The sequence below is a fragment of the Miniopterus natalensis genome, chromosome 4, assembly GCF_054644295.1.
Source record: "Miniopterus natalensis isolate mMinNat1 chromosome 4, mMinNat1.hap1, whole genome shotgun sequence".
In the NCBI taxonomy this organism is placed as follows: domain Eukaryota; kingdom Metazoa; phylum Chordata; class Mammalia; order Chiroptera; family Miniopteridae; genus Miniopterus; species Miniopterus natalensis.
In genome coordinates, this window is record NC_142084.1 from 25,901,538 (window position 1) to 25,924,290 (window position 22,753).

At 44.1% G+C, this 22,753-nt stretch overlaps 1 protein-coding gene across 4 annotated transcripts in view; it reads left to right on the forward strand.

The window, feature by feature from the left end:
* Positions 1 to 19,272, forward strand: part of ZNF346 (zinc finger protein 346) — a 32,529-nt gene extending 13,257 nt beyond the window's left edge. Inside the window, exons 4-7 of one of the 4 annotated variants that reach the window (XM_016203262.2) lie at positions 1,568 to 1,712; positions 5,399 to 5,632; positions 12,398 to 12,491; positions 15,347 to 19,272. In XM_016203262.2, the coding sequence (XP_016058748.1) occupies positions 1,568 to 1,712; positions 5,399 to 5,632; positions 12,398 to 12,491; positions 15,347 to 15,434 (561 nt within the window). In that variant the 3' untranslated portion in view covers positions 15,435 to 19,272. Of the gene's footprint in view, positions 1 to 1,567; positions 1,713 to 5,398; positions 5,633 to 12,135; positions 12,353 to 12,397; positions 12,492 to 15,346 lie in introns of those variants that run through there. The other 3 variants (XM_016203263.2, XM_016203264.2, XM_016203265.2) reach the window with 3 other exon arrangements.
* Positions 19,273 to 22,753: the final 3,481 nt, after the last annotated feature.

Here is a 22,753-nt window from a genome sequence, read left to right on the forward strand (position 1 = left end):
TGAAACAACCCCCATCCCTCAAGGGTACCATAATTTTTGTTCCATAGGAGACTGTGCAAACATCATAGGATAAGAAGTCAGCAGACTAGAGGCCAGTACTAACTCTACAACTTACTGGTTGGATGACTTTGAGTAAATCACTTAACATCTGTGTACTTCACCCATAGAATGGAGGTAATAATTCCTACCTCTTAAGGGTATCATGAGGTAAAATTTCAATTCCTAGCGGATACTCATGAGTATACAAACTATGCCTCCTGTTACTGTGACCATGGATTTGGAAGGGCCATGCTCATCCCTTCTCCAATTCACTGGACTGATCCCCTAGTTGCCCTTCTTATGATTTAGAATTCAGAAAGTCAAGATCTAACCAATGTCACCCCAATAAATGCAATTTAAAAAAGCCCTGGCCCGTGTGGCTCAGTAGGTTGGGCATCATCCAGTACACTGAAGTTTCTGGTTTGAGCACATGCCTGGATTGAGGGCTCAATCCCCACAGAGGGTGTGCAGGAGGCAGCCTATCGATGTTCCCCCTCACACTGATGTTTCTCTTTCTCTCCCTCTCTCTCTAAAAGTCAATAAAAAATATTTGAAAAGAAAAGAAAAAAGAAAGGGTGAACTCTGTGACCCTGAGCAGGTCACTTCACCTCTTTGTATTCCGGTTCCTTCAACTTGGGGTGTCCCAGTAGTTCAAATAAGATCATAAGCTCCTCCCCACTCCACCCTCAGTAAAGGATTATGCAGCCCAAAATGTCTGCAGTGCCAAGGTTTAAAATACTCTTTTGCCCTGGCCAGGTAGCTCGGTTGTTTAGTGCATCATCCTGATACACCAATGTTGTGGGTTCAGTCCCATCAGGGCACATACACAAATCAACCAATGAATGCATGAATAAGTGGAACAGCAAATCGATGTTCCTCTCTCTCCCTTTCTATCTCAAATCAATAAAAAAAAATTTATAAAAAACAACGATCTACTTGTTCGACAAACCCTGAGCCTCTGCTGTGTGCCAGACTCCAGCAGGGTGCTAAGGATGGGAAACAAAGATGAGTCAAACAGTCCGTGCCCAAATGTTGAGCTTTAGTTCACAGAAAAGCCTCCCAAGCTATTATGCTGTCAGTTTAGGGTTGCAAGTAGTAAGCTAGAGAGGTCTGTTTCATGCATTCTGGGAGTACAGAAGAGGAACAAAATTAATTCTTCCTGAAATACACAAAGTGGCTTGATAATTGTTTATTGAATGATTTTCTTGAGTAAAAATCTCCCAGAAGAGGTGATATTTAATCTGGGCCTTGAAGGCTAAGCAGACAGATGCCAGGCATGAGAGAAGGGAAGATCATTCTAGGTAGCAAGAATGGCCCAAGCAAAAAGCAAGAAAGCAACAGAGCATAAAGTGGGAAATGGTGAGTAGGGCCTGGGATGAGTTAGCTGGAGAAGAATCCAGAAAGGTAGGTTGGGGTAGCTTGTGAAGGGGGCCTTGAATGCCCATTCTCCTATGGGCAATGGGGAACCATTTAAGATTTTCTGGCTGGGCAGTGGCGTGATCAGACCTGTGTTCTTTCTCCCAACCAGAAGAGCAGCAGAAGCAAAGACAAGAACCAGTGCTGCCCCATCTGTAACATGACCTTTTCCTCCCCTGTCGTGGCCCAGTCGCACTACCTGGGGAAGACCCACGCAAAGAACTTAAAGCTGAAGCAGCAATCCACTAAGGTGGAAGGTACTGGTTTTCCTGAGTAGTGCTATATCGGGACCCCCCCTATCCTCAGGGCGCCAATGCCAGGTGCTCCCAGAAATGCTCACTGGGGCCACAGACTTGAAGAAGTTGAACTACTTTTGGGAGCCCTTAAAAATATTAAAGTAGACACCGCTTCATTGATATGCAGCCTCAGAGGTTGTGCTCACCTAACCTCCCTTTCTTTGATTACATCAGTTTTTCTCTGTAGAAACTTCTTAGCCATGAGCTTTTGTTCTGATTAATAATGTAACTTGGGAGTGCCAAAGTCCTGCAGGCCGTTTACACCATGAGAGCATTCTACTTCCTACCTCTCCCACTTAGATTTTTCCCTCCCAAGCATCCACCTGGCCTTATTATCATGTGTTCCAAGTTAAAAGCTAAAACGTTGTCTTTTTTGTGTGCTCAGGTTATGCCCTGCTCACTTTAATCCTCAAAGGTGCCTCTTCTCAAGACAGGGACTTGCCTTTCAAAGCTGAATACTTCAGTGCTGCCACTATAGCCCAGCAAGCTGTGTTTGCAACTGCTATGAATTTATTCCCAGTGTAGTGACTTCTAAAAAAAACCCCTTTATCTTGTCACCACTGGGACCCTTGATTTCATCTCATTAACTCCTGATTTTCTGGGATTTTTTAACCTCTCCTAACTGCAGTTAGTCAAGAGTGAAAGTTCTTTGATCTTAATTTTTTCTTGGTAATTTTTGCTTCTCTCTTCATTTTGGACCAAGGAGTAGATTATATTATCTATAATACTTGTTATCCTTTTTTATATTATTGTTTTATAAAAACAAGACAGCAATGTTTTGGAAGGCTTTGAAGATAGAGTATAAAAATCACTTATACCCTTTTATCACACCCAAATCTAGTTATTCATGCTATGAAACAGCAGAATATGGACTTTGAACTCACAGGCTCCCAGGTTTAAATCCCAGGGCTGCTATTTACCATCCATATAACTTGACTTCTTCATGCCTGAGTTTCCTCACCTGTAAAATGTTGATAATGCTTTCTACTTCATAGGTTGTGAGAATGAAATAATATATATAAGGAACCTAGGACATAATAGATGCCCAGTAAATGACAGCTGCTATTGTTAGTATTATCACCATCATTAAGATAGGCAGTGAGTGGAATTCCCCCCATTAAATGCAGTAGTTGGGCAGGCATCCACCACCTGGAGCCTACTTCTACTACTAATTGCTTTTGTTAAAGTCAGTGTTTGGTACCATGAATGGTACCAAAAAGATTAAACATTAGGCTAAGAGAAACCAGCTTAAGAACACAACGTTATACGGTCACTCGCTTATCTTTACGTGGATTTATCTCACCATAAATGGGAAAATTCCCTGGAATATGCCTTGTCCCAAAGATTCCGTATTCAAGAAGTTATTTTCCATGCCCACTTTTGGCCTTTGCCACATGCATATGTTTTTATATAGTTGTAATCGTTGTGCATGTTTCCTGCTTTTACTTTTAATTTGTAGTTTAAGCACATTTTCCTATTATTTCATGAGTTTAACTATATTTCTGAAATTAAACATTTTTAATGTAAAAGTAATACAAACATGTTGTAGAAAATATAGATAAGTGGAAAGAAGAGTGCCCATAATTTTACCATTCAGAGATAACCATTGTTAACATTTTGTAGTACTGTTTCTCCTATAATCTTTTGCTATGTGTATGTGTGTATATCTGTGTGTATATCTGTTTTATGTATATCTAGATTGAATCCATGTATATGTACATATAAACATAGAATACTTTAAATAATCTTGTTTTTATAAAAGCAGTGCATACTCATTATGACTAATTCTAGTTTAAACAATACAGTAGGTACAAAGAGGAAAGTAAAATTTCACCCAAATTCTACTACCAAGAGAAAAACACTGTTATGTTGGTGACATTTCAAAATACCAGTACACACTTATAAACTGTGTATGTATCTTTTCACAATAGTATATTGTGTATGCAGTTTTCTTTCATATTCTTTTCATTTTAATATAACATTGGTATTTCCTCATGTTATTAAAAACTTTTCATAAACATTTTTAATGACTATAAAATATCTCATCATATCACATTTAACCATTCCTCTAATATCTTCCCCTCTCCCCTTTTTGGTATTTATAAATAACTCTGTAACAAATATCCATATAGAATACTCCTTCCATATTTCAAGTTGTTTCCTGAGAGAAGACTTCCATAGCTCTCATTTTTATTGGATGTCCATTAAGTGGTTCCTTTAACTTTAAAGAATGACCTTTATATTAACCATTATCTTTTCTGATGTCAAAAGTCTACATTTATTATAGAAAAGTTGGAAAATACTGAAAAGCATCCTTTTACTCTATCTCTGCTTTTGTAAAACATCAGTATGTTTTCTGTAGTTGTTTTACAGAATTGACATAGGAAACAGATATCTGTATAACCTTTTCTTTTTAACTCAACACCACATGCTGAATATTTTCTTATATTATTAAATATTCTGCAACATGTATATTACTTTCCAAGTGACTTGCTGAAACAGTGACCAGGGAAAATCAATGGCCAGAGAAATTGAGACTCCCTATATTGGAAAATCACTATGGGAAAACCCAGCAAGTTTCTTCTGGCTTGCTAAAAATCCTCAAAACTTCCCTCATTGACATGGTACCAAGATGAAAGAGCACCTCGGCACCTGTTAGTGCTGCTGAGCCCCACCCCTCCTCCACCACTGGTGGGGCTTCTAGGCGACATTTTTAAAGCCGTGGTTACTAGATCCACACCATTCCAGCCATATGGCCTCATTAGTGTGTCATGACATCTACTTCATAAAGCAGCAGCGCGGCCCACAGTCAGCTTTAGGACATCTGTTGATCCACAGGAGACTTACCCAAAGCTAGGGATTTTTTGAAAGTGAAAGCATGAACTCTTGCCTTTAGGCCCCCTTGCCACAGTCTGGAAGCCTGGTAAAGCAAAGAGGGCATGGTCTTTAGGATCACACAGACCTAGGTTCTACTCACTGGGTGGTCTTGGGCAAGTCGTTTCACCTCTGAGCCTTGGTTTTTCTCTATAATGTAGCAAAATGATACATAACTCATGGAGCAGTTCTGAGGACCAAAGGAAAAAATATATGTACAAAGCACATACCTAAATGTCAATGTCATCCTCTTCTCTCCCCACCTCAGCCGAGAAGGCAATGTTGCCAAAAGGCCTCCCAGTATAGTTGCCTTTTCTAAATGACCCTGCAGGCCCTCAGACCCTCAATTTCTACTTCAGGACCTTGCCTCCCAGCTCTGTAACTGGGGTACTGTAAGGGTGGGAATAAAACACCCAGACTTTTTATACCACTTACTGTGAAGTTCTGGGAAATTCAGAAGAATAAAAAGACTGCAAACATGTACGTCTGTAGTCTATTGTCATTTGACAACTTGATAGAAGTACAGAACCTCCTCAGAAGGTGAGAAAATCAGGATTCATGTGCCTAAAATAGTTAAAGCTGTTGAACAGAGTAGCTCCCCCAAATCTTTGCAGTTTTCTTAATCACAGAAGGCTATCACTGTGTGATTCACACCAGCAAGTCCACATGTGTAAGTGTGATTAGTGACCAGCCTTCATTTGCATTCAGCATACTCAAAAGCCTGGCACCTTCTGGGTTTTTTCATTGTTTCTGTTTTAACTCTCTCACTGCAGCTCTGTCGAAACGCCTTACAAACCCTTTCCTTGTGGCCTCCACCTTAGCCTTGCACCAGAATAGAGAGATGATAGACCCAGACAAGTTCTGCAGCCTCTGTCACGCAACTTTCAACGACCCTGTCATGGCTCAACAACATTATGTGGGCAAGAAACACAGAAAACAGGAGACCAAGCTCAAACTCATGGCACACTATGGGCGGCTGGCAGACCCTGCTGTCACCGACTCATCAGGTAAGGAGGCCAAAGGAGGCCCAGCTCACCCCCATAGCTGAATGAGGGCTGGACCACCAAGGCTATGCTCTTCCTCCTTAGGTCTCTTAGGGCACACATGGCAAACTCAAATGCCTGCAGAAGCCAGGGAAAGAGCCTGGAGGGGATATGGTTAGCTGAGGAGTGCATGCCTCTCCTAGCCACGCCATTTATTACTGTATCTTTCAGTTTTTCAAAAGAATCTAGAAGCCAGATTTGAATAAGAATTCTCTCTTTTTTTAAAATATGCAACTAAATTTTTAAAATGTTAAACCCTGTGAGATTTGGTCTAAGGACCACCAGTTTGCAACCTCTGACTTAAACTCCCTGTCATCCACATTCCTTGTGTGAAAGCCTCATCAGCTTTTGCCAGATTTTAGAGTGTAATCAGGGCCCCTCCTTTCCCAGCAGCTGAGGCCTGCCTGTATTCCTGGGGTAACGTGGTGAAGACAATTCTGATTCAGAATATTAGCTACCCCCTGACCTCAAGGTGCTCTCTCATCAACATCACAGGAGTGAGCATTCACAAAAAGTTAGGAGCCCTTCCCATCACAGTAACTACTCACAGCCTATAGTAAGGGAGGGGAAGAGAAGAGATTATTTTTTTATTCAGCCAGTCATTATTGAGTACCTACTGTGTTTCTTCATTGAGGTACAGTAGTGACCAACACTGACACAATTCCTGTCTCAAGGAGCCTATGTGAGCATTGGTGTTGGTCCTCAGGGTTTTCTCCCCAGGCCATGGAGATCCAGCACCAGATAGTCAACACTTGAGATAGGCAACAACTTGGCCTCAGGGAAGCTGCTTCTCAGAGCCATCTGTGCTTTTCCCACAGTGCTGGAGAGGTGAGCACACAGATGTCTTAGATGTTCCAGACCACCTGTGGGCAAGGAGAGGGATCATGGCTTTCTTACAACCCTCCAAACCTTAAAGCAACCATACAACACAGGTTGTCCTTGGGCAATATTGACACAAATGAGAAGGGTGCAAAGCAGTGGCTTTGAAGCAAGGTGGGCAGCTCTTGAGCAGGGTGCCAAGGGTTGTTTCTCCAATGCCATTGAAGGACCTGCTTTACAAACCTCTTCAAAATTGGACCCTGTCCCATGTGGCTCAGTTGGTTGGGCATTATCCCATACACCAAAAGGTTGCTGGTTCGATTCCCCGGTCACGGTGCATGCCTGGGTTGTGGACTTGATCCAGCACCAGTAGGGGGCATGCAGGAGGCAGCCGATCTGTGTTCTACTCTCACAGTGATATTTCTCTTTCTCTCTCCCCCTCCTTCCTCTCTCACTAAAAATCAGTAAAAATAAATTTTTAAAAAAGACAGAATTGGAAAGGGATTGCTGATATTTACTTAACCGTTTCCACATACAGGCAGTGCCTTCTCCTTTAATAGGATCAGTCTCATATGCTGAGGAATCTGGAAACCTCAGAACCAAGTTTCTTAGAACCCTGGTTCATGACCTCCTATTTTGGCTTATGACTGATAGGAACAACATAGCACCCAGCTGGCATGACCAGGGCTCTCTTGCAGCCGATCCTTCTTTGCTCTAGCTCCTGCTCCCCCGTTGCTCAGCCTTGCCCTGGTCATTCCTTGTTATCTCTTGTCTACTGGCAGGACTCAGGCACTGCAATATTTTGGGCTGCTTATCTTGTATCCATTCTGTTCTTTTATCTCAAGCCAAAGCTCGTTTCTGTTTCTACACTCCTCCATGTGTCTAAATTACATACGTAATCCTAGAACTGTAGCCTTGATCTTTTTTTCTTGCTTAAGGCATCTACTTTAAAGGTCAGCCAAAATCTTTCATGAAAACCTGGGCAGAGGAGTAGGGGCATCACATGCCCCTTTATATTAATATATACATTATAATTTAATCCCCCACAGCATTTATCTAAATAGGCATGGTTTTCCCCCTTCACAGATAAAAAAGATGACTCAGAGTGACTTGCTCAAGGACATACAGATGATATGACCTGATGTTAATCAGTGACATCAGTACAGGTCTCTATCTCTGTCTGGCTCCAAACCTTCCTTCTGCCTCCAGCTCTGAGTGTACTTAGCAGAAGGATTTTTGGTACAGGTCATCAGCAGAGCTTCTGAGCTCATCCTGACCCCTTCTTACACACAGAGGTGGGATATTGACCTAAAGTATGCAGGCAGTGACTTCAACTGACAGGGGTTCTGCCTTAGCAAAGGATTTAGGTTTGTTAGTGGCTGGACTTCTTTTCCCTGCTGGCTTCAATTCAGTCAAAGCTTGTTTGTTCATTCCTTCAGTCAGTCAGTCAGTCAGTCATCCTACATTTACCAATGGCTGTTTTCCACGCCTTAGGCTAGATGCTCTCACATGTAATTACCTGATTTAATCCTCACAACAACTCTGTTGTGCAAGTTTTATTATCCCCATTTTACAAATGAAGACATTAGAATCAGGAAGATGAAGTGATTTGTCCTGGGCCCTACACTAGGCAGCAGCAGAGCCAGCACTGAAACAGGTTAAGTTCTGTCTTGGGTCCAGAGAATAGTTTCCGTAGGGCTTCTGGCAAGTGTCTCATGACAATTTGTGTCAAATGTGAGATGACCCAGAAGATCTAGGTCTCTCCCACCAGGAGTAGATGTGCATCTACCAAGCAGATCAAACAAGACTTGGAGTTTGCTTTGTACTCCAGGCTCACATTTCTTTCATTTACCCAAAATCTAAAACTAAAACCTGCATATCATTCAGGCAGCCAAATCCTTCCAGCCTCCAGAGCACTCAGCATCCCCTCCAGGTTACTGCAATCCTCTGCTTCACCCCATCACTTTCTCTCCCTATTTCTGGCCTTGCGTCCTATACAGAACAGGTCCGCTTTCTCTGCCCCATGCTGATCCCTCAGTTTCTTCAACTCCTATACATAGGACAGGTTTTCAGGTCTTATAAAATTCATATATAGTCAAGAAATATTTGTTGATCTCTTTCCTAATATATACCAGGCATTGTATATATGGTAGTAAATGAGGTATTGTCCAAGTTCTCATAGAAATTAGAGTCTATAGAGGAGATAGGCATTGAGCAAATAACAAGTGTGACAAGCTTTAGAACAGGAAATAAATGGGCTACTATGGAGATAGCCTAATATGAGGGAGCAGGGATCAAGGAAGGCTTCCCAGAGGGCAAGGGGGATATGTGAGGCAAAATGATGGTGGGGAGATAAGCAAGTATCCATTCATGACGTTGTGGGTCATATTAAGGATTCGGGCTTTTATCCTAAGAGCACTGGGAAAACATTGACAGTTTAAGCATTATTCGATCGTTCTGTTACAAAGTGGAAAATGGTTTGAAATAGGGAGGAAGGGTAGTAGAGAAAGAACAGCAGTGAGGCTATTGTAGTAATTCATGCTGGAGAAGACAGGAGTTTGGACTAAGGTAGCAGTGGGGAAGGCAGAAGTGGATGGATTCGAGATGTATTTAGGAAGTAGAATTGCAAGGACTTAGCTATCAAATGTGAGAGTTGAATGAAAGGGAACAGTCAAGGATGGTGCCCAGATTTAGTTGTAAGCATTTTGGTGGATAACCAGGTTTTGTCAGCTTGAGTTTGAGATGCCCATGAGAAGTAGATGTTGAAGAGGCAGTTGGATATATAGGTCAAGTCCTCAAACAAGAGGTCTGAGTTAGAGATACTGCCACTTTGGTAGGTCAGAAACTATTAAATATTGGTAGTTCCATATATTTTAACCCAATAAGTGGTAATTGAAGTCAAGGGAATGATTATGATTCCTTAAAGAAGTTAGAGAGAAAAGAGCTGAGGACCTGAGATGGAGCCCTCTGGACATTCTGTCACATGGTACAACATGGATGAACCTTAAGGACATTATACTAAGTGAAATAAGCACAAACAACAAATCTTGTATGATTTCACCTGTATGAGATATTTAGAGTAATCAAACTCATTGAAACAGAAAGTAGAATGGTGGCTGGTTGCCAGAGTTAGGGGAATGGGGAGTTGTTTAATGAATATGACTTTTCAGTTTTGCAAGATGAAAAAGTTCTGGAGATTGGTTGCACAACAATGAATATACGTTAACATGATGAAAGCACAAATTTCTCTAACCAGACCTATCTTTTGACATTACTGAATTGTACACTTAAAATGGTTTGGATGGTAAATTTTCTGTTGTATTTTACCACAATTAAAAATAAAATAATTAGAAAATTAAAAAAGAATATTAGACCCTCTGGAATGCCACTATTAATGGCGGAGGTCAAACAGGAGTTAGCAAGAGACAAAGAAGGAGCCACCAGAGGACAGAAACGAGAGTGTGCATGCTGAAAGCCAAGGGTGGGAGATGTTGAAGAAGAGAGGCATCACCAGTCTTCAGATGCTGTTGAGAGCTCAAATACAATGAGGCCTCATAAGCATCCATTTTTGTCCATTAAATTTAGATACAAGGAAGCCACCATTGGCCTTGGAAAGGTTGTGCATGCGTATGTTCGTGTTTGTGTGTGTGTGTCTGTGTGGTGTGATAGGTGCAAAATAATTGAAAGGCAAGGAAATGGAGAAACAAGGCTTAGCAGTGAAAAGAAGGTGTTATAGGTGCTTTTCCAAATAAGCCAGATGTTTAAAAATCAGCTCTAGTGACTTCATAAAGTCACATGAGTAAACCAAAATATCAGACATGTTAAATGAAAAGCAGATGAAAATTGATGAGTGGGTACTGGACAAGTCTCATTTTTTTAGAGCATCAATGATTTCTGCAATTCCCCAGATGACAATTTTAATTCTTTTATTTATTTTTTAATCCTCACTTGAAGACATGCCTATTGAATTTTTTTTTTGTTTTTTTAGAGAGAGGGGAAGGGGAAGAGAGAGATATCAATGTGAGAAAGAAACATTGATCAGTTGCCTCCTGTACAATCCCTGACCAGGGACCGAACCTGCAACCTAGGCATGTATTCTGACCAGGAATCAAACCTACAACCTCTTGTACGGGATGACAGTCTAGCCAACTGAGCCACCCCACCAGGGCCCAAATGACAATTTTGAATCTAGCTTACAGATCAGTAAATGATATGTCAAATAACAATTTTGAATCTAGCTTACAGGTTAGTAGATAGTGTGTTGAGGTCTTGTACCTCACAAGGGACATAGAAGAGTTCAGAGACATGAAGAATGGGCTCGGGCTTCACGACCAGAGGGGAAAACCCAGCTCTTACCCCAGGTCAACCGCTTAACCTTTCTGGGCCTATTTCCTGATTTGAAAAATGGAGATAACCACCTATCTTGCAGGGTTGTTGTAAGAATTCAAGGACGTAAATATCCAAAATTCTGGTGTGGTACCTAGTGCTTAGTAGATAATAAGAATGGGCTATTGTAATCTGGGTGTCAGTGACTCTTAACCTTTGGTGGTTGTCACCCCACACCAGCCCCAGGTCCCACTTGGGGGCAGGGTGGTTCTACTAGTCCATTATGCATCTTCCCCATGTTAGTGCTGAACCACGAATTCTTGCCTTAAATGTCTAAAAAGGACCTGAAATCTGATTGCAGGAAGTTTCCCCTTAAGTGAAGATACAAGGGAAACAAACAGCTGGGAATATTGGCCCGCTTATTGGAGTAGAGGAGATTGTTGGTGTTCTCAGAAGCTGCAGCTGCCATGAAAGGCTGGTTAAAAGATACTCTCCATCTCTTTGCCAGCATGACTCATGGAACCCATAAGAGTGAAATAATAATAGTGATAAAAGCTTATATTTGTTGAACACTTACTATGTACCAAATGCTTTTATACAATAACTTCATAAGGTTGATACCAATATTAACCTCATTTTATAGATAAGAAACCTGAGTTTCAGAGAAGCCTCACTTTTGCAAATAAGAAAACCAAATCTCAGAGAGAGTAAGTAACTGGCCTATGGTCCTACAGGTAGGAAATGACAGAGCTGGGATTTGAGCCTAGGTGATCTCACTGCAGAGCTTTGACACATTAGGGCCGCAGATGATTCAAAAGGTATCAGAGCCAGAAGAGCTCATGAAGTCATGTTGAAGTGCATGGCCTATATCAGGCACTTGGTAAATAATAGCTGCTTTTTATTATAAGTATTATGGTTATGAGGTATAATATCATTGGCTTATAGTTGAGAAAAGCTGAGGATCAGAAAGGGGGAGGGAGTCAGCCACGGTCATATGAAAGCAGAGGCAGGAGTCCAGCCCCATATCTTGGCTTCTGCTCATAACTCTCTGCTAGACCATGTGGAGAAAGGCCACTTTGTCATTGGAGCAGCCCTGGAAGTGAGACAAGGTATCTGAGAGTCCAAAGGTAGAAAAACATTGATTTTCATAGCAGGCATTTTCATTAATTACTGTTTCTGCAAGCCCAAGGAGAGTGGCACCTTCTAAGAGATCTCTGGGCAGAGGGCATCTTTAATGAGGCCACTTAGCACAGTCAAGGTGGAAAAGACAATTACACCAAATGTCACCTCTTTGTTCTGTCGATCTTTTATTTACTCAACAGACACCTACTCTGGACCAAGCTCAACACTGGAACTGGGGACACAGAGGGGAAAGAAGAGGTTCCCATCTTCAGGGAGCACATAGACGCATAGCATATGCCCCCTGAGCATGGAGGTCTTTGGGATTCTCATCAGGGCTAACCACCTGACCTCACCCCACCCCTCTGTTCTCAGAAGTACATTTGCATGCACTGTCAAAAGCAGCAGTGTCCAGGTCCCTTCTTACTGGATAACTAAGCATCTTGGCTTTTATGTGTGTTTCAGCCGGGAAGGGCTACCCATGCAAGACATGTAAGATAGTGCTGAACTCCATAGAACAGTACCAAGCTCATGTCAGCGGCTTCAAACACAAGAACCAGTGAGTAATCATTCTTTGAAGTTCAAGGGTCTGCAGCAGGAGCTCTGGGCCCTGAATCAGAACAAAGCCAGGTACTACTTGGCTAAAAGGGAACCCTGGCAGCTTTTTCTCAGTCAACAGAAGAGCACTCAGTTAACAGAAAGAAGTGTCTCCTCTGTAAGTTTTCCTCCCATCAGCTTCTCCCCAGCTTTCTCCCCTCCTGGCCTGAAAGTTTCAGTAGAGAAGCGTAGACAATTTCCTTGGTGGCCTTCTAAGAGTACTTGGATTTCCTGGCCTATAGCAATCTGACTAGGGAAGCCTTTTTTTCACTGGCCTAAAGACCCTGGTCTTCACTACCATCAATTATGTGGCAAGAGCTCCCTCTACAGATCATTACAAAGTATGACCAGGTTCTTTCATTCATTAATCAAATATTTATTGAACACCCTGAGTGATAGCCCAGACAGATCCAGTCTGTCCCTGCTCTCAAAACCTTAATTCTGGTAGGAGACAAAATATAAGTAAACAACCAATAATTACAAATTGTGATAAATTCTTTGAAGGGAAGAGGTAAACAGAGAGTTGCCTGTTGGTGGTAATCTTGAAAATGTCTGCCATTCTTTGAGCACCTGTTCTGTTGTAGGCCATATACCAAGCAAATTCTCTCTCAGATGATTCTCAAGCAACCCTTGGGAAAAGGGATCATTATTCTGATTTTACAGATAAAGGCAACCACCATTAAAAGTGAACCTATGAGACAGAACTGTAATTCAAACTGAGGCTAGCCCAGCTGGCATGGCTCAGCGGTTGAGCATCGACCTATGATCTAGGAGATCACGGTTCAATTCCCAGTCAGGGCATATGCCCAGGTTGCAGGCTCAATCCCAACTAGGGGGTGTGCCAGCTGATCAGTGACTCTTTCATTATCGATGTTCTATCTCTCTCCCTTTCCCTTCCTCTCTGAAATCAATAAAGATATATTTTTAAAAACAAAAAAAAACCCTGAGGCTTATCTGGTTTACATGTAGCATGCTCCTCCGGGGCCGCATGCTGACAGAGAGGTTGTAGCACCGCATGAGATGAAGTTAGGCCTTGGTCGGGGAGGGCCTATGTCATTTTGTCCCTTTCTCTCAGAAAAAACTGTGTAGTATGGACAGTGTGCCACAACATAACCTCTGAGGTAGGAATTATCCCCATTCTGCAGATGAGGAAACTGAGTTTCAGGCAGGCAATTGTGCTGAAATAATAGCTTTGACTCTGATACTTGGTTCTGCATTACTCACAGAGCCGAATGAATTAAAGGAGGTAGAAACAGTGTTGGAGTAAAAAAATGTCCTTGGTCCTTTCTACTCTGCTTTAAATCTCCTGTCCCATGCTGCAGATGGTCTTTCTCTTTATTTGTAGATATATCTTTAACTGGGAGGACTCTTGAGATTTCTCTTAGATACAGACTTGAAAAAAGCTCCAGCAACCCCAGCTTCGGGCTCAATCCTATTTCAGCATACCTGCAGCTTGTGACACCTTGACTGGTGGCAATTTCACAGACAATCTGGAGCCAGCCAGAGCCCTGTCCTGGGGCTACCCATACTTGAAAATGCTAGTGTTGTTTACTATTTTATTCCTATACTTTTCAGCTGTGTCACCTTGGGCCAGAGTAAACCACTCTGAGCCTCCAGTTCCTCTTCTGTAAGAGTATAGCTACAATTTACTGAACTCCTAATTCAATCTCATCTAATTCACAGCAGCAGCTCTGAATTAGGACCGCCCTTTTACAGCCCAAGGAAACCTAATGTCAGGTAGGTTAGGTGACTTGCCTAGGATCACATAGTTACTTGGAGTTAAACTCAGGTTTCAAACCTCTTTGACTCCAAAGCCCATTCACTTTGCCCTGCCACTTCTAAATGGAGCCCATTATCCTCACCTTCTGGGATGATGTGAGGGTTAGAGAGAATGCATTTTAAGTGCTAGCACCAATAAGGGAGCTATTAGAGATGAGCTTTTGTCCACTCAACAAATATTTATTGAGCACCTATTATGTGTCAGGCCTTGATTTGGACACTGAGGCTACAGTAGGAATCAAGATCTGCCCTAGCCGGTTTCCTCAGTGGTTAGAGCGTCAGCCCGCAGACAAAAGGGTTGTGGGTTCGATTCCAGCCAAGGACACATACCTCAGTTGCACGCTCTGTCCTTGTCCCAGTCGGGGCGCATACAGGAGGCAACCATTTGATGTATCTGTCTCTCTCACACCAATGTTTCTCTCTCTCCCCCCCCATTCCACTCTCTGAAAAAAAACAATGGAAAAAATGTCCTCAGGTGAGGATTAAAAAAAATTTAAACATTGTGAAAAAAAAAAGCTGTTCCCTGTTCCTTAGGATTCCCCCTCTGGTGGTAGAAGCAAATCTGTAAACAAATGAGACAGCACCAAGTGGTGCCAGGTGACCAGAGAGTGCGATGGAGAGTGACAGGAGAGCCATTGTAGATTCTACATGAAGGGGAAAATGGTCATTCTGTACCATTCAGGTCCTGTGGGCCATGGAGGCAGAATAAATGTTTTGCTATAGTGGGAAGACATGGGCTGGGCTGAATCTTCCACACTTAAAAGCTTACTGTGGGCAGGTCACTTACACTTTCTGAACTTTAGTTCCCTCATATGTACAATGGGGGTGCTATTTCCTACCCCCTTGCATAATTGCCATGAGGATGAAATAGGATACTGGAAGCAAGGTGCCTAGCATGTTGTTGCTCTTAGTAAAAGAGCTGTCCTGATTGTCACTCCAAGGCCTGGAAGAACTGTCTATCATTAAAATAAGCTACCTGGAGCACTATTACAACCACCACAAATTGACCCTGTGCCTTTATTTCTTTTCAAACTACAGGTCACCAAAAACAATGGCATCACCCCTGGGCCAGATTCCAATGCAAAGACAACCCATTCAGAAAGACTCAACTACTTTGGAAGACTAGAGGTGTTTCTGTCCAGCACCCGAGGTTGAACCAGCCATGAGCCAGCCTCCCATGACCATGGTCCGCCCTTGGCTCCCTCTTCCTCCTTTCTTACATAGGCCTGAGGCAGGAGTGGGCCGTAGGCAGCCTGTGATTGGACCAGGCAAATCTACCCTTGCTCCTTCCCTTTGGAATGGGCCTATAAGTCAGGACAAAGGATGCAGGGATTTTTAGAGGACTTGAATTCTTACAGGGTGGTAGTTTAGAGGATGGCCTTTCTCCTTCCGCGGTCCTTCTGGGCCGTATGTCATGAGGCCCCAGTCCTATGTTTCCTCTGTAGGTCAGTTTTGGTCCAGTCCTTGCAGCTGAACAGCTAAGCTCTCCCTGGGCTCTAGGCATCTCCAGTGAAACCTGACACTTTCATGTCAGACCTTGGCCTAGGCAGGAAAGGGCAGATGAAAGTACCTGCCACATGGAAGCTTAGAGCTAATGTGACACTCCCCCCAAAATGTGCTGGCTTTCCTAACCCTGGGACCAGATCCTGGCCAGTTGTACAGGTTTCTGCCCACTGTGAAGTCTCCTCCTGGAGCAATGCCACAGTCCTGGCAGAGTGTTGCTGTTCCTCCTGCCCCTTCTCCACAGTTCCTGAATGGTGCTAAGGACCTGCAGCAACTGGGGACAAGCTAGAGCTGGAGAAGGCCTCAATACCCAGTGGGATCATGGAAAATTCCAGTGAGGGCCTTTCTCGTCCTTGCTGTCAGAGGTGCTCTGACCCAGGGTCATATGGGAAAGTCCCCTTATGCAAGATTGCTTGATGGTTCTGTGCCCTTAAAGGCAAACTGCCTTGTGCCAGCCAGCTCAGAGATTCATTGCTGCCCATGGGCCCCACTAGCCCTCCCCTTCCCCATGTGCAGCAGACCACCTGCCCAGGTTGCCGTGGTGCTAGCCCTCCCCCATCACCCACCAGGAGATTCCTAGGTACCAGGGAGTGGGATGGGGCCCCAGGTAAAGAAAGAAGAGCTGGTACAAGTTTCTGCAGTGAGGAATCAGGTGATCCCCACGCCCCAAACCTAGATTTCTCCAACTCTGCCATGTTTTATAGCCTGGGACTTCACTGGGAATATATTTTCCTTTGTATCTTTCAAGCAGGAATTCTAGGGAGTGGCACCATCAGAGCCCCCCTCCCCTCTTCACTGGGTCAAAGAAGCCCCTATTCTGCTCTCATCACCTCCCACTCCCTATCCCTTGCCTGCAAAATGCCTTTAGTATCGTGTGTGGGTGTGTGCTTATGCTCTGTCTCTTGGTCACTGAAGCATCTAAATAATTTCTCCCATGAGCCAGACTGCAACTTAACAGATCTGAGATTTGGGGCAGTTTTGCATTGGGTCTAATATGTGTATCTTGATCCCTCAACTTTATCCCACTCATACTCCCACAGCCCTAAATACTGATCTTAGGAGTTGGGACAGACAGAGGCATCCAAATTGTTTGGCAACCCCTTGGAAGTCTTTCCAGGTACCCTAAACTCAATACAACCTTATCCACGCATCTACGTTCCCTGTGATGGAGGGCCTCATGGAGGTCTTTAGACGGTTTAAACTAGTAACCTGCTTTGCTTGAGAGGATTGTACAGAAGGAATGCAGGGGAGCAGGAAAGGACACAGACAGGAAGGTCAAAATGGAGGCTGTGTCCAGTGTGGCTCTTTCCAAGCTAACCGTTTCAGGGCAGAGATCTAGCCTTGTTTATCTCCACTTCCCTAATGTCAGAGTGGTGTGTCATGAAGTGTTTCTTGAATGAATGAATGAATGAATGAATGAATGAATGAATGAATGAATGAGGATACATAAGGAGAGATGGCCTTGTCCTGCCCAGCTCTTAAACAGCAATAGGTTTGTTCCATGGAACTTATCATAGGCCTGGTAATTCTTGGAAGAACCTTTTCTATGTCACAGAAATGAGCTGAGAAAGGAGTCTGATGGCTTCAGGAGTCCTTTGTCCAGCCTTAGCTTCAGGCAGGCAGATCTGTGGAAGGTGCCACGCAGCTTTAGCTCCCATTCTTCACCAAGCAAACTTGTCTTGAGCACCTGCTCTAGGCCAGCTGGAAAAGACCCTCCACAGCCCCCAGTGTGGCTTTTCAGTTCCCAGCTTCCAAAGCCCAGACTGCCTCAGCAGTTTCCCAGAGTCCTTCTATGCCACCCAGGATGTCAGAATTGGGCCCACCTGCTAGGCAAGGAAGTGAAGGGCAGAGTGATGGTGGGCTGCCATACCATGCCATACTCTTGGCCTGCAGGACCACTTTGGATTCAGAAGTCCCTGCCAGCTGTATGCCCAGCCCTGTTGGCATGGGGACTCGGGGATAAACACTTTTTTTTCCTTGGGGAACTCACCACTATTAAAGACCATTATGGCAATGGTCAGAGGTTCATACAGGGTGCTGTGGGAATGCCCAGGATGCAGGCACTAACTCAGACAAGGGTATGAAAAGCTGGAGGAGTTGGGAAACTAGTGTTTGACCTGCCTAACAACCATTTGAACTAGCTGATGATACTCCATTTTACAGAAAAGGAATAAGACTCAAAGAGATGTAGAGATTTACCCAAGGTCTTGCCACTAAGAAGGCGGCAAAATGGGGAGTGGAATCCAGTTGTCTAGATTCCTATTCCAGAACCCTTTTCAAACAAGGACCAGAGTCCTTCCCATGTGACTCCTTGGCCTGCCTCACCCATCTGGCCGGGCCATGGTCTCAGAGCAAGCAGCCACTCAGGGCAGGGATAGCAGCAGCACCCACAAGTTGGGTCACACAAGGTTCATTGGTGATTTTATATTCCAAGCTCTCTCATACCTCATAATTTTACCTGAGATTCTCAGTGTATTAGACTCTAATTATAACTGTAAGAAACTTGAAATGGTTAGCAAAAAAAAGGAAATTTCCTGATTCACCTAATGAAAAATCTTAGTACAGGGATGGCTAGACCCAGGTTCTGACAGTGTCATCAGTAAGAATTTAATCTCGCCGTGCTTTCCTCTTTGTGGCCTCTCTCTCACAGACTCTGCAGAAGGTGGCAAGATGGCCACTGGCAGCTCCAAGCTTATATCCTAAAAGATTGGCAACTGCGGTGGAAAGAACATCTTTTTCTACTAATTCCAACAAAAAATTCTGGGACTGACTCGTTAGTCAGCGTGGTCCTGTTCCCATCCCTAAACAGTTCACTGCAGTAGGGGAAATGGTGCTTTGATTTGCGGCCTGCAAAGGAGTGAGCTCCACCTAAAACAGATTGACTGAAAAAGAGAGAGGTGTCCCTAAAAGAAGAAAGTGTGGGGTTCCCTCCAGACCAAGGAGAAGATTGGGTGGGGGTGGGCAAAAATAACTTGTCAGCCATACCCAGAAAGTGTCTTTAACCATTTATTTTATTTTTTTCCCTGACTTTCTGAAATACAGGATATATTTAATAATGTGCGCCAATTTTTAGAGTATAGTTTGATGAGTCCTCCTCACATATGTGTATTCCTCTGGGCAGTCATCCTCCAAATCAAGATACAGAACATTGCCAGCTCCCTTAAAGGTTCTCTTGTTTCCCTTTCTAGACAGTATCCCCCAGAAGTAAACACTATTTTGACCTCACCATAACTTAGTTTTGCTTGCTCTTGAAATTTATTAAAATGGAGTCATACATCCTTTTTTGCTCAATATTATGTCTGTAAATTCATCCATGTTACTGTGTGTATCAAAGGTTCGTTTTTTTCATGCTGTGTAGTAAATCGTTATATGAATGTGCCAGTTTAGCCATTCTGCTGTTGATGGACTATTGGGTTGTTCCTAGTTTTGAACTATTATAAATAAAGCTGTTGTGACAATTTTGTCTGTTGTTTGGTGTGCATGTGTATGCATATACCCAGAAATGGAATTCTGCATCATAGGGTAGGTACATTTAGCCTGTCTAGATAGTGCCAAATGGCTTTCCAAAATGGTTCTGCCAACCTACATACCCACCTGTAATGTGGAAGGGTTCCACTTGCTCCGTATCCTTGCCAACACTTTCTAGTGTTGGTCTCTAATTTTTACCAATCTGGTGACACTTAGGAATTTGAACTCAAGGGTCCTGACTTCATATCGGGGCCCCTCTTACTGTGTTCACCCCCAAGATCAGGTATGAATTTCTCTAGCCTAGAATGATCTCTGATGTCAGTGCCCAGGACTCACGATACAATCCAGCAGGTAAACATCAGAGGGAGCTCCTGGCCCTGGTGGCCAAGAAAAGTCTCTCAGAGGGAGAGGAACCAGCGGTGGAGAAGTAGTCTAGTGTAGTAGCAAAGACTCGGGCTCTCGAGTCAGGCAGCCAGGGGTTAGATCCCAGCCCTGCCGCTGTGGGGCTGTGTGATACTAGTTAACCTATACCTCAGGGTGAAACAGTGCCTACCTTGTAGGGTTATTGTAGGAATAGATTAGCCACGTATGAAACAATTACAGTGCCTGACACATGACAGATGCTATGTAAGTCGACTTGTTTCTGTTGGTCTGAAGTAAACTCTGGATCTCCCTGGGAAGGAAGGTGAGTCCGAAGGTAGATGGCATTTGGCACAGCCCCCTGGATTAAGACTTAATGATTGTGAAGGGATTAGGGGGGGGGGGACCTTGTAGGCAGAGAACAGTGTGGTGATTACCAGAGGAAAAGGGGAGTGGGGGGAGGTAGGAGAGGGTAAAGGGGGTGATGGTGATGAGACAACTTGGGGTGGTGAACACAATACAATATACAGATGATGTATTACAGAGTTAACCCCCTGAGAATTTTATTAACCAATGTCACCCCAATAAATTCAAATTAAAAAAATTTATGAAATGCTGGAAACCTAATTTGACCTGAAGGGGATGGAGGATGCAGGGCGGGCAACATGTTGGCTGAGGTGGCTCTTCCCTAGGCTTCAGCAAGAGCCACCTTCCGACCCTGGCCAGATGGCTCAGTTGATTAGAGTGTCCTCCCATACACCAAAAGGTTATGGGTTCGACTCCTGGTCGGGGAGCATACCTAGGTTTCAGGTTCAACCCCTGGTCGGGGTGTGTAGGGAGGCAACCGATCAATGTTTCTCTCACTTTGATGTTTTCTCCTCCCCTTCCCTTTCACTCTCTCAAAATTAATGGCGCCCTGGTCAGTGTTGCTCAGTGGTTAGAGTGTCGGCCCACACACCAAAGGGTCATGGGTTTGATTCCCAGTCAAGGGCACGTACCTGGGTTGCAGGTTCGAGGCCCGGTTGGGGCATGTGTGGGAGGTGACCAATCGATGTGTCTCTCTCATGTCTATGTCTCTCTCTCTGCCCCTCCTTCCCTCCTTTTCACCCTCTCTAAAAATCATTGGGAAGAATATCCTCGGGGGAGGACTAACAAAATAAAAAAAAGAGAAGTCACCTTCCAGTCTCCACGCCCCCTCTCTCTCATGCCAGCGGCTTTCCTCCCCCTTTCTTACTTCAAAGCCTGTATCTTTGCTTTCTTTCTCCTAAGCTCCAAAGGCCCTTCTGTTGCCTCTCTAACTTGTTTCCTGAGTCCATGCAGCCCTGCTGGCTCACTTTTTCCATGGCTCACTTCTTCTACCTCTGTGACTTTTTAAATAAACTTTTGCTTGTAAAAAAAAAAAAAAGCCCCAGACTCTGCAGCCAGTGACACCTGAGGAGAAGACATAATGAAACCATGCATGTAAAGCTCTTAGTCCAGAGCTGGATGCAAAGCAAGCGCTGGGATGTAATAACCCCTCAGTGCAAACAGAGCTGTGCATGCACCCATAGAGAGCAGCCATGGAGTGTGTATGGGACACTGGTCTGAGATTTGGGTTCCCTGGGCATTGGTCTGAGACCTGCCACCAGCTTCATGTGACCTAAGGCCTCTGTATATGCTGTGAAGTAGAAGTTGGAAGAAATCACAATTCCTGGCTGGAGTCCTAAAGAGGTAGTGATGATGGGCAGTTAGGGGTTCTTCCCAGAGCAGGTAAAGAAAGCCTTTCCTACGCAGCAGCCCCTGCCAAGTGAGCTGCCCTCACTCCTGACCAGACTTCTGCTGGGCAATCACTAGCGTCAAATACAACTTCTCCCTCTGACCATCTGTCCACCTACAACCTCACTTACTCTGCCCTGTGCCAAGCCCGCATTATATAAAGGGCAGACATGTCCCTGTTCTGGCACTCCCAGGTTCCCTGTCTACAAAGGCTACTTCGTTTGTCCAGAAATTTCACACTACCAAAGCAACAGCCAGTCCTGTAAATGGGTCTGTGCTACAGCGCAATGGCCTCGATGGCCACTAGGTGGAAAAGGCTCCCTTTTTCCTGGGCAAAGTAGACCAGCCCCAGGACCTTGCTGTTTGGTTTAAAGCAGAAGAGAATAGGATGATTTTTTCTAAGCCCCAAAGGCCACCTGGCCCTTCCCTCAGCACATTTCCCTCCAGAGGACACCTCTGAGAGCTTTAATTTAGTCACCTACCTGTCTGGGAGCACACCTGATGTCTGGCCTACTCATCAGCCTTTATTTAACTCTTCCTTTGGGTAACATCTCTGCTCCATTCTCAGACCCTGTGGTTTTGAGAGACTGTTCCCGCTCCCCAGCTCCAGGGGAACCTATGACCCAAGACTGGGCAATCAGAATCATAAGTCTGGAGCTGTCAGTAGCTCTCTTTGCCAACACATAAGGACAATCTACCTGAGAATTAAGCAAACACAGAAGAAAACAGAGCTGAGAGATGAGAGATGAGAAGAGATTGATTTCTGATGAGCACCTGGATCCAACCGTGCCTGAAGGTAACATTCTCAGGACTTTTTAGTTATGAGTCAATAAATTCCCTTTTTCCTTAAGTCAGTTTAACTTGGGTTTCTGTCACAACCAATAGTTCTGCTTTATACTTGCTCCAGCTCCCCCTATCAACCTGGAGATTCCATTCATCCAGAGAAGATCACTGACCCCCAAGGCTGAACTGGCTGCCCTTCCATCCTCCCAGATGCCCTGTACTCACTCTAGCATTGCCCTTAATATGCTGTATTATGATTTGTTTCACTCCCTATCTCCTCTTTTAGACTAGAAACTTTGAGGGCAGGAACTGGGTCTTATTCTTTTTCTTTCTTTTTTTTCATTGATTTTTCGGGAGAGAGAGAGGAGAGGGAGAGAGAACATAGATATGAGAGCAAAACATCATCAGCTGCCCCCACCACCCCCTACAGGGGATCGAGCTCACAACCAGGGCATGTGCCCCGGCCAGGAATCAACCCGCACCCCTTCAGTGCACAGAACGATGCCCAACAGACTGAGCCACACCAGCCAGGACCATAGAAAGACTTCTTTTAAATATATATACACACATATAAAA